Consider the following 12,785-nt stretch of genomic DNA (forward strand, 5'->3'; position numbering starts at 1 on the left):
CTGGATGTAGTTAAAACAGTGGAGTCTACCCCCGAATTTATTTGCCACACATCTCTACGTATATGTACAATTTAACTGACATACCCATGCATAAAATTTACATCGAATGTTTTCAATATAGGTCAATCGATGGTTTTTTTCACGCAAGGTCTAGCCATTTTCGATAATTCTTCACTAAGGTGTATAGCTGATATAACTAAATAACAAATAAATCGAACGAACGATCTATGTTGATAATGTTTTTAAAGTAAATTTCGAATGTTCAGACTCTCCTGAAACACGTATGAACTGAGCAAAAACAATTGAAAAATTAATAATTATTTCGTAGAATAAATCAGACTCTGAGAAAATGGAAATTACATCAATTAATTTATGTTTGACAAACACAGGTCATTGTACAATGGTAGTCGAGACTATACAGTATGTTATTTAGTCATGTGCCCGTCGCCGTATACGCTGTGTTGACACGCAATGTCTAACGTAAGAAAACAAAACTCGTAATGATCCACGCATGCAAACATTGATTTGTGACTTCTTTTCAATACACTAATTATTTTATGGCGTCTGCAATATAATCACGTCTTGGCTAGAAAAAACACGCTTTAACCCTCCAAAACGCAAAACAAAACAAAAATAACACACAAGTTCGAAATATCCCACTTCAATTACAGCAAATTTTAACATTAGCAGATACTTTGAGCTAGATCATTTTATATGCTCTGTTTCACATTCACACACCAAACACTTGTCGTAGTTTATGTACATTCTATAGTCGGGAGAATTTCCAGTAGCGTAGCACACAAAACAAAACACCTCAACACAATGTCAAAAACACAAAATACTACTGATATCAAGCACACATGACCTATTTAGGAATGAGAATAGACGCAGGTCTTCTATAATAACCTACTTCGCTGAAACCGTTGATACGATTGGGAGTTGTGATTTGAAAAGTCACGCGGTCGGCAAGTTCGTACCTGGGTTTCAAGTTTTACATGAATGCCATCCACACGTGTTTCAAAAATAATACATATTCCACTGGCAGTTGAGCCTACGTATGATTAAACCAAAATACTTTTTAGATGAAGTTTAGATGTTTAGTTTACGCATATATAGTATATTTTGAGAACAATCAGGGATATTATTTGATGGGAATTATGGCAATAGTATTACTGGTGTTCATCCTATTCTTAGGGTGGGGATTTGATAATGGCGATGTCACTGTACGGACCACACCCCGCCTTATTCATAGCTTTTACCCGGAAACAGTATTCCGTATCGGCGTCTAAAATATCCACACTATAATTGCAATCTTTGATTTCTGTGACGACTTCCCATACCAACTCAAGAACCTCTGTCATCGGACTCGGCTGACTGGTTGGAATTGACATTTCGGAAGCTTTGATGTACTCCATGGTGTAGTTGTCGATTATACTACCACCTAGTGGTCGGTCCCAGTGGACGATGATGGCGCCATCATACGTTGTGGAGGTATTCGTATTTATAGCCGGTGTACCCGGCACTGAAAAGAATAAATGATTAGAACAAATCATTAGTTCTCGACCACCATTGATCTCCAAGCACAGGGCAACTTCGTGACAATGTGATCCTGACAACCCAGTGTCTGATTGGCAACACTGATGTCACAATTTCAAACATACAGAGCAAGTATGATTTGAGGGCGCTTTATAGACAAACTATGTACTGTTGCGCCAGACTGCAGTGGTGAAGCACTTCTATGACGTAATAGGTGACGCGAAGGGCGTTCAACGCATCGATATCGTTTTGATCTGTAATCGGCCATCAATAAAGATGATTTATGATAAATTTCACTTTATTTTAGACGACGAACGACAACACAGCCAAAACAGTGTGGTCTATTTGAATGAAATTTCCTTCACCCGTATACGTAATTTTGACGTCACAAAAGCGCTCCGTCACTAGAGGGCGCGATGTATGCTATGTTTTGTGATAAAACACCGTGTGTTTACTTTATTCTTACAAAGGTAATTTTTTGACATGAAGTCTTTGTGGTTTATGTTCTAACCTTGCAAGAAGTCGATATTAATCACCAGCTCCTTTTCTCTCGATAAGTCTATCACAGTTTGGGAATCGACCTCTGTTTCAATGGTTTCTTGTTCTTGTTTGAATGATTTCAAAAGTTTTTCAAGTCTGTAAAATAAAGATGAGAAATAAAGTTGGAAATAGTAATGAGAACAACTCGTATTTTAATTCAGAGGTTAACGGCCTAGCTATAATTTTGTTACGTAAGCTACGATTGAATGCGTACGCGCCCGGAATAGTATGACAGGTTAAGTGGAAACAAACAAACAAACAAACAAACATCGCATCATAAACAAAAGAAAACAAATGTTAATAAATGTGTTGGTATCTGGTCTTATTTACACTAACCATTTTACATATTACACAGTATGAACATGTGACCTACGAGTTGCAATATAAACAACGGTGTAAAGTCGTAATTACGCCGCCATCATGTTGTCTCGTCCACCAGTGACTATACTGGGTAGTCTGGTCCCCTGCCCCAATTTTAAATTGGGGCAGGGGACCAGACTATATACTGGGTAGCTTTATATATCAATCTCAACGTAGGTGGCAGTATTACATAACTGGTATCAATGGTTTCAAGGTGAGTAACATACTAGTAATCACGCACGGTTCTCTTACCTTCCTATCAGCGGTAACGCACTCTGTACAAAACATGCTTGTTCCTCTTCATTCAGCACTTCCTGTGCGTACTCTATGAGAACGGTGTTCGCTAACATCGCATTTAGACTTTGCAATCTCTTTACTGGACCTTGTAACTTCTCAACTTTCGTCTTCTCCACTCGTTCAATCAGACTGGCCTGTTTCTCGTCCAGTAGTTTTCTCAGTTCATCCATGCCGTTTACGATGCAGTTGTTTGTCATTTCCGCATTTGCCTGAAAAGAACCGTAGCAACGCTAGTCGCGTGAACTTAAAACAAATTCTGAATCTCGAATACACCGAAAGGTCAGTTGGAATTGTTAAAAATTCAATTCAGCCAATCAGCAAGTACAATGACGTCATTTGTAAATGTTCCAATGTTATTCCATCGGCCAATAGAAACCTTTCGTGAAATTCAAAAATATTTGTAAAAAAAAGTCAGGAAAATAATGTTTTTGGTCTCGATAATATTTGGCGATGTCGAGTCGTTTAAGTTAAAGAGGAGCAGAGGTCTGGCTTTTGTCACTCGGTACATAATATTTGAGATCTATGAATGAATTCTGACGTTAAAACAACTTATATGTGCTGCAAAATGCCCTAAATATCGGGTATAAAACGGGCTGTGAAGCAGACTACAAACGTCCTCTTCGTCGGGCGTCATTACGTCTATAGGGGGCGCTGGGTGATGACGTAAATATTGAACATGATGTTTCAGCCATATCGCTATTGTATACACGTTCCTACTCTATTCTGGTTTCCAAAAACGTTGAATAGCCGTCAAAAAATCAAATATATTTAGTTTTTTACTATCTATAATTACAGCACGCAATCTGACCTACATTTGATTGGGATGGAATATTTTATTTTAAGCAATATTCTGAAAAAAACAAACAAGTAAACGTTCCTGCAAAAGAGTGTAATCGTGGGACTTTGTTGAAAACGAAATAAATGTAGTGTTGTGACTGGTGTCAGTATACCTGCCGCTGAATTATATCACAGACGGTCTTACCTCTATATTGACAACGGCAGTCTCGAATTTGCCAATGGCGCCCTCTATTTCATCTCGTTTGCTCTGAAGTGCATTGACGTGTTTTTTCAGTTTGTCCTAAAATATAACAAGAGTGTTAATAGTTTTATCCATGGCCGTCCATTATATCAACTCATGGCTCATCGCTATTTTCTTTTTAACGATCGAATCACATGTTAGCGGGTCGAGAAGAAAATCGATATTAGTCGGATTCACAGCAGTTCAATTGAAAACAAATAACCGACACATTCACAAACAATAAACATCTTTACTTTCGCGTGTTTCGATTCCTACCTTTAGTGCGGAGTAGGTGACCTTAATGGCATACATCCTATGCCCGTGGTGTACATTAGTTACTTTACATACACGGCACGTGGGACGCTGACAGGCATCACAATACCAGCCAACACGCTCCTCCGTGTGCTCAGTGCACATGATGGTCTAGGGTGACGTAAAACAAGAGAACACTTTAGTACAGGCGATATACAAGAGATGCATATATTGCGCGTGACGATAATTGAAAAAGTGTCGATAACAACGAGAAATGTACGTGCATTGCGTTCTCCAGTGTGGCTCAAGCATGTTCCACAAAACTGCGCTTATTGGCGACAGAGCTCACAAAGCTATGTTGCAATTGTTTTATTTAGTGTGTGGTAAGTTTTAAGGTAGAATGCTACTGAAAGTTGAGAAAAAAAAAAATTATGAATTGTTTTATTTTACATTTCACGTTTACAAAGATGCAAAACATCGGGAAGGGGTTGGCACGAAATGGCGCCGTCCGATCTGGGGGAAACGTTTCGACGTCAGTCGTCCGCAAGACATCGTCGAGTGATATCGATGAAATGAATTCAGTGAGTTCTTCGCAAAATAATTCCCAACAAATCTTGGAAACATTACATAGAAATATACAGGCCCTAAAATTGTGTCTATTGGAAAACAATTCAACTGACGACGACGTAGGAGTTCTACGCGGCGTAATTTTATTGCGTTGAAAATTGCTCAATTTCAAACTGCGCATGCACACACACCGCGAGTTCTCGAAATGAATACTGATTAGGCAATTTGTCACTGATAAAAGATACTCCAGTAGTTCGATTATTTTTCAGCTCGTACCGATAGAATCAGTCGATTTAGAACTACCATGTCGGCTATCACTAAGTATTTAGGCACATTTTTTACAGAAAAGACGAATTTTTCATTGCTCATGAATATTAATTTATGCAAATGAGACGTCTTCTCAGCCAATCGTAATTGCTATATGCGCGTTTTAGCGCATAAATGTCAAAAACGTACGAATGGTGTTCGAACGCGATATAGCGAACATATGTACACACGTTTATTTCTTTACATACATGCATTTATTAACCCCCGTCTATGAGACAGTACATGTTATTGTCAAAAGTCTCCAATTTGTCAATTTTGCTTCGGCTTCGACCAATAACAGTTACTGGGGGAGATAATTTTTGATATCTGCCTCAGGCGAGGACAATACCTGTATATTATAACAGACTCGTGGTTACATTTGAACTCCTGTCTGTAATTACACAGCTTACCTTAGGTCTAGTGTTGTCAGCAGCACAGTAACTATGGTTTGCCCGTGGGGTGCCCCATGGATGGGCATTTTTAAAACATTCGGAGCAGTAGCACTCATTGCAGTCATAGCAACGCCTGGTGGCTTCAGAGGGCGTGCTACCTTTACAATGTTGACAGTGAATAACAGTATTCTTTTTCGCCGTTCGTTTGTATCTGAGAATACAAAAAATAATATAAGCAATGCAATCCGCCAATCATTCAATTTTACACATTTTAGCCAATTTTTAGTACGAATTATTATAAAAGTTCAATCTTGTGTCAATTATTTTTGCATCTGAACGACAATTTGACAATTGTTTTCTAATTGACCACTTAGCTAGTCGAATAATTGTTTTGAATGGCCACTTAGCTAGTCGAATAATTGTTTTGAATGGCCACTTAGCTAGTCGAATAATTGTTTTGAATGACCACTTAGCTAGTCGAATATTTGTTCTGAATGACCACTTATCTAGTCGAATATTTGTTCTGAATGACCACTTAGCTAGTCGAATAATTGTTTTGAATGACCACTTAGCTAGTCGAATATTTGTTTTGAATGACCACCTAGCTAGTCGACTGTTTTGTTCTAAATGATCACTATGTGCTATAGAAAATATACGAGTTGGAGTTGCGGCAAATTGTATGTAGATTAAAGTGTAAATATTTTGTTATGCTTAAAGCGGGGTAGTCGTCACTTACGCATGCGTCAGATGGCCATAGCGTGTCATTGTTTACAAACATGCGCCTACCTTTGCGTTTTTAGCACGTGTTTTTATCGTCGCCTGGGACTCAATTCCCGCGCGTGCGCAGGTGACAACCCTCCCGCTTTGTGTGAACCAGGGCAGCAAATAGGTATAGATAGTGGAAACGGACAGACAGTGAACAATTATACTGCCTCTTACTTATCAACAATTGACTGCAAAGTGAAGTTTCTGAATAGCCGATTGATGCCACTCTCACCGAGTCTCACGTGTCTGTCACACGTGGGGCAGTATATTTCGGTTGGTTTGGTGGCTTCCTTTCTTGCACCAGTTCCTTTTTGCATCGTTATGGAAATGACCATTTTGGAATTCTTCGATGAGTTCGATTTATCCGAGCCGATTGACGAAGTAGAACCAAAGTCGAACTTGTTTGTCTTCTTGAGTAAGCTGGGTGACACTACCGGTGACCCAGATGACGATCGGGTTCGTCTTGTTCCCCCATAGGACCGTCGTTTTGGGCAGCACGGGGAGTTGCTACCTGAGCCACAGTGTCCATCAACGGAGCGCCTTGACATGGTCTCTTCGAAGCAGTCAGGTGTATCAGAAGTTGGACTTATTGGAAGGTCGGGAGTTGGCGAAGATATATATGGTGATGTGGGCCGAGAACCGTTGCTTGGTAGCCGTGTGCGCTCATGACGACCAAGTGGTGAGGTTGTATTAGTCGGCGATTGGGTGCAACTGTTAGCTTTATTGGCTTTTGATCTTCTTGGCATGTAAAATAATGGTGGAATAATCTTGGTGTTGGAATTCTCGTCAACCTTTGGAGAGGGCAATGGACTAGAAGGCGATACACTCCCAACTGAAGGCGAATTTGATCTATCCGCGTCTTCTGTCTGCGACTGCGTAGTTCCCATCATTTTGATAGCACACTTGTGGCAGAGATTGTGCTGACATGGTAACACAAGGGGTGAAATGAAATAATCTTCACACACGGGACAAATCAGTTCTTTTTCGTAGCTGGTCATCTTGTTCCTGAAATAAATACAATATTTATGTCGTTAGGTACACATGGATGCACACATACACGTAATAAACTAAGAAAATATACGCACCGTGATAATAAAATAAATCTGTTACAGTACATTTATTTGACTTTTGACACCGACTTTACATTTAATTTGTAATACACCTTGGCGTTAATTTTTTTATTAAATGTCAGCTTTTTGGTTTAATTTCTGTCTTTGAGCACTGCATTATGCAACGTGCCTCATCTCAGTGTTACCTAGAGTCGCATAATATACAAATACGTTTATATATATTACTAGTATGTGCATTGGGACGTTATAGTCAGATTATAGGAACGCCATCTTTAATTGTACATGTACAACATTCGTTTAGGTTTGGGCTATAAGTCCGAACATTGCCACGCAGTGTATCATTGGAACGCCCTGCTTCTATACCAGTTATGTTTAGTCTAAATCGGAGAACCATTGAAGCAGAACGGACCAGAGACAACATTAGTAGGGTCACGTGGAATTGTAAGTACTCCAACAAAGTCGTGACATGTGCAGCTGCAGGAACTGAGTGATTCTAAATGACGTCGTCAATAATTGAGTTGGCAATATTGATGATGGGAAAGTGTTGAAAATGAAGTATATTATCGACATAATAGGACCTATTTTAATATGTGTAGAAGCCGCAATACTAATGGGACGGTATACAATGTATAATATAAAAAAAATATCGCTGCTTTCCTTTGCCGAGCATACTGGACATTGATTGTTTCGTTTTTCGAAATATTTTTTGTGTGTGCTCATATACATACATTTTATTTTATTTTATTAAAAAAAAAAAAAAAAAAAAAAACATAAAAAAAACAAGAGACTTGTGTGCAAGTTTAGGGTCCATCTCGCAATGCTGCAATCAAACTGTGTGTGGGTTTAATTAAACAAGTCTCGCGCCGCGATTCCAGGACATAAAAAAGTTCCGTAAGAACTTTGAGCTCGTCTACTGTATTTCGGAATAAGCACGAATCCCACAATTCGCGCACTAGTATATATTCAAGCCATTAAATATATATCGAACAATTGTTCAAAAATACCAATGAATCTATAACACCTCGGCGGTCAGCTTATCGACGCAATTAATTAAATCATGGAGCTCCATGATTAAATTACGTCATACTGTTCGAAATGATCTTACTGGCTGTAAGCGAGCATCCTACATATTACATCACAGCACACTTTGTCCTGGCGGTATGGTGAAATATGTGGTAATGTTTTACCTCTTCCAAACATGGAGCCATATATTGTTTAGCTCCACAAATTAAACTATTTTAATTAGCTGTACTACTCAAAATACAATTTGATTGTACGAGTCTTGGTTTGACGAGACTCCTATTTCAGCGATGCCAAATCACGCAACACCGAATGCATGTTCGTCGGACGACACAGCTGGGAGCAGATGTCTCAGTGTTCATTTCAGAACGACTATTTATTCCTATTGAGAAACTATCTCTGCGTTTCTTTCTTTGCGCCAAGCTATTCGCATATAAACAAAAGAACTTATGCAGATTAGTTTTATCACTTGCGCGAGTGCGAACAATACATTTTATGATCCACTTTGGCATGTGCGGTCCAGGAAAATCTTGCTGTGTAATGACCGATCTGTACTTGGTGAAGACAACAAGCAGAAATTCTTCTTCAGTGTGTTATTGAATATAATTTGTGGGGTTATACATAGAGTATTGAAGTTTCTCTTGGCGCCATTGTTTGACAGAGTACAAGTATAGGCAATGTGGATGACGTTCTATATCCGAAAGTAGGTGAACCCGAAATAAACTATGACACAGTACACACATCCCCAATTCTGAACAAACATAAACACAGATCGTGAAAAACTAAATGAATGTCGAAACACCGTGCAACTCATGAACATGTACTCACCTTGCCAATAAAGATGACCTGGCAACAACTTAACAGGTGTCACGAAATATGATGGTAACGTGTAGGGATCCCTAACTCAATGAAAACTTACATAATTGCTCCGGTGCCGCTTAACTTGGTAAGGCATTTAATCGAAGACATTCTAAGGGAATGACCATTTATTATTCCGGGGGTCCGGGCAAAATAGAAGGCGGGGGTCAGCATATTTTCCAAAGCCACAAGGAGGGGCAGTGACTTTTTACTAAGGCTGGGGGGTATTTTTCTCTTAAAGATTGAGACACATTTTTTTTTTTACTTTACGCCTTTTTTATTGAACACAAAACAAATAAACTGAATATATTATAAGGTTATTACGAAGATACCTCAAAGTATGCACAAAGACAGTACAGCGGCAGTACCGACCGACGCGCATCGGATTGTACACCCAAGAAAAGTGGCATTGGACCCACTACCATAGTTACCACTTCCACCTACACCAGACCAGCTGCCACGTTGGTACTATTACACCGTGACGGCACTGCATACTTCCCGTCCCGGCGTTCGCAATTTATTCACGCCTATTACGTTTATACACAATATTTATTAATAATAACAGATTACTATTAGATGCGATCAGAGGTACATCTTTGGTACGACCGACTGTCGACAGTCTAGGCAAAGCCCACGCCTCTCAGATTCTTTAGGTAGACGAAATGCGCAATCGCAGATGGAATGTCTCAAAGCACGTAGCTGAGCCAATCTGATTAAAATCTGATGTAGTGTACGGGCTTTAATTATTTTGGCTATAAACTTATTTTAATTTTATTTTTTATTACTTTTATTAATGCCCTTTTATTTTATTATTTTACTTTGATTTTGATTTTGTGATTTTTTTTTTTTAATTCCGCCCTACCTACATCTGACCCGATGCCTATGTAACGAGATTTCAACGAGAGCCACTATCGACGATTTTAGTCAACGAATCACAGACCTCCTTCTATAGCGCACATGATGACGTCACCGGGCAGAGTCGGGTGGCAAACACACTCAACAAAAATGGCGTATTAAACCGACGTTAGCGATCGAGAATAACACGGCTTTTCGGTAAGTTTATCATTGTCAAATGCAACGAAAGTCATTTTTATGTTAATATTGTGGCTCGAATGGTTCGACTTTAGATTGTTATTTTGCATAGTTATTCTGGGAGTGACGATTTTGTTTCCACCGGTTCGACCGAACACCAGTATCTTTTTCCAGTCGCCTGCCCTGGAGACGGGTGATGTTTTGTTGACGATCGGGCCAAAATCGTCCACGGTATTGAAGCCGTAGCTGTAAATATTCATCAAATCGTATCAACATTTTGTACATTATACAATAACTCTTTATTAAAGTAATTGAGCTGATTTGGACTGGAATATACTATTTTTTATTTGGAACACATCGCAATTGATCAGGAAATATTTTTTTGCTCCAATTTTCTGCGTCGATGCCGTGGGCCGGTGACCGTTATACAATTTGAAATCAGTTTGCATGTTTACTATAGCTGTTTACAGTGTTCTAATCATTACGATTTACTTATTTGTTTGCTTCCATTCTAGATAATTATGCTCAGTGATGTAAAATTGAAGCGATGACTGAATGAACGAACCTTGGCTGGCGAAGATGTATCTGGAAGTGTACACATTTGTTGGAAGTGAAAAAAATATTCAATGTAATGACAAAAATTGTAAAATGCTGTGGAATGTCTTTTGCAAATAAAAATATACTAGCAATTTTCTATTAATGGTTTATTCAAGTGGGCAAAATATAATGTACAGAAAGATTGCCCGTATACACTAATCAAAGAAAGCTTAGAAAGAACTCCCATGTGCTGAGAGTATTGGAGACACATTAAATATAATTCGAAATTACTTAGCTGAAAACTAATTATGCAAATCAGAAAATTAATATGACCAGATTTGAGTGTAAAACTAATGAGGTCTGCGCAATGTAACAGAAAATCTATGTCTCCAAGTTTAATTGAAATGTGATTAGAACCAAAAAATTATGAATTATTATGCTTATTAGGGAATTAATATGAACAGATTTTTACCCCAAACTAATTAGGTTTGTACATTGTCCTAGAGCATCTTTGTACTAAGTTTCATTGAAATGGAATAATTTGCACCGTGAAAACTCCAAAATTTCGACCCCTCTAAAAATTCGACCGCCTATTTATTTACCGGGTTTCGGTGTTTTATTTACCTCCAAATTTTCGACTCCACTAAAAATTGCCGACTCATTCTTATTCGAAAATTGCGACCAGTTTTAGTTTTCCCTCAAACGAAAAATAACCGATGTGAGCGTTCAAACGGGACCTTCCTCGAAGGCATGAATCCGGGTTTCTGATTGACTGAGAGATTTTTATTTTATTGGTAACGAAAATATATTCTAAATAAACGAAGTTTCAAATAAAAACGAACACAAAAATCTCGGCATGCTGCGTTTCTGAATTGTTGATTATTACTGTACTCAGTAGTGATTATAATAATGTACACAAAATAAATTTGTTGAATGGTTATGAAATACAAATAAAAGTCAACTTAGTTTCATCGTAAGCGAATGATTCCGGTCTCGTATAAACGTTTGATGCTGTAGGATATCCGCCATGTTCTCTTAGGTCAAATAGGTCAAATCGCTAATTAACCAATCAAGAAGCTGGATGATGCCAACGTGTTCAAATTACCATAGCTTATTTAAATATGTTAATGTTATTGAACGCAATGCAGAAGAGATTGATGTTGTAGTACGATATTTTGGCTTGGATTTTGATGCGAAAACGGCATGATTTTTTTTAAATAAAAAAATTAGTTGTTTTTAAAAAATAAACTGGTCATCTGAAGAATAATTTAACATTGTTCACAGTGATAACAGCTCATTCTCGAAAGGAAGCTTACCCGCTCACGCTAGTCACGATAAAAATCATACACGTGTACTCTTGAATAGACAGACGTCAATGACTACGGTAAAACTTACTCTATTTTAGCCGGCAGGATTGATTGAAATGTCCGAAAAATGACGCCAAAATACACCTTAAAAGTCCCATTTTATTTTCTTAAATCCCATTTTATTTTTTAATCCAAGGGCGAATTTACGGCAGAATTTGGTCCCTCAAATAAGGGACACGTGAGCTTTGATTCTAACCGGATACATTGCACTGGATCGGGGAGATAGTTTGCTAAACTTCCATGTACCTTTTGTCCAATGGGTACCTGTACTTCGAACATTCGCAAGTTTTCCTAGGTAGTGCGAGACAGCTTTGTCTTTTGACCTATTAGTTTTTGTGCTGACCTCTTCTCCGCGTCTTGATGTTTTGTTTTGCTTGTCATAATACTGATTGATGACTTTGTTTAGATTTTGAGTTACAACTCGGCCACGACCTTTGCTTTTACCGTGAAACATGAGGAAGTTTACGTCAATTGACGGACATTGCATTTTTTAAAAACTAATGAAGCACACTGTCTATCATCCCCATTTTTTCATTTGCTGATTTCTATTCTGAAAAATTCGACCGTCCGAAAATGCACCTTAATTTTGACTCTAAAAACACGTCACATTTCTAACACCAATTATTTAAAACCGGTCGAAATTTTGGAGTTTTTACGGTACTTTAGATATCAGTGTGAAAGCTTAAAATTGGTTAATTATGCAAATTAGGTAATTAATATGTACGGATTTTAACCCACAATTATTCAGGGGTGTCTATTGTCCTACAGCATCCATGTACATTCATTGATATGTGATGTATAGTACCTGAGATATCAGTGTGAAAGTTGGTTAATTATGCAAATTAGGTGATTAATATGCACAAATATT

General features: G+C 38.2%; 1 protein-coding gene and 1 long non-coding RNA gene across 2 annotated transcripts; one reads left to right on the forward strand and one right to left on the reverse strand.

Annotated features, from left to right (window-relative positions):
• Window positions 1-352: 352 nt before the first annotated feature.
• Window positions 353-9,040, reverse strand: LOC100368230 (E3 ubiquitin-protein ligase TRIM36-like). The gene is made up of 8 exons (XM_002736443.4): window positions 8,952-9,040; window positions 6,208-7,038; window positions 5,287-5,479; window positions 4,028-4,174; window positions 3,716-3,811; window positions 2,689-2,942; window positions 2,048-2,172; window positions 353-1,522 (listed from the first exon to the last, which is right to left on the reverse strand). Exons 2-8 carry the CDS (start codon window positions 7,029-7,031, stop codon window positions 1,191-1,193), a joined length of 1,971 nt encoding a protein of 656 aa, XP_002736489.2. The 5' UTR covers window positions 7,032-7,038; window positions 8,952-9,040; the 3' UTR covers window positions 353-1,190.
• Window positions 9,041-9,864: 824 nt separating this feature from the next.
• On the forward strand, window positions 9,865-10,703 carry LOC146734305 (uncharacterized). Its single transcript, XR_014931724.1, has 2 exons — window positions 9,865-10,034; window positions 10,529-10,703. It is a non-coding gene; the product is annotated as an uncharacterized LOC146734305 (long non-coding RNA).
• The last annotated feature ends 2,082 nt before the right edge of the window (window positions 10,704-12,785 follow it).

Source organism: Saccoglossus kowalevskii, chromosome 15 (genome assembly GCF_978046115.1).
Source record: "Saccoglossus kowalevskii chromosome 15, keSacKowa6.1, whole genome shotgun sequence".
Taxonomy (NCBI): Eukaryota; Metazoa; Hemichordata; class Enteropneusta; family Harrimaniidae; genus Saccoglossus; species Saccoglossus kowalevskii.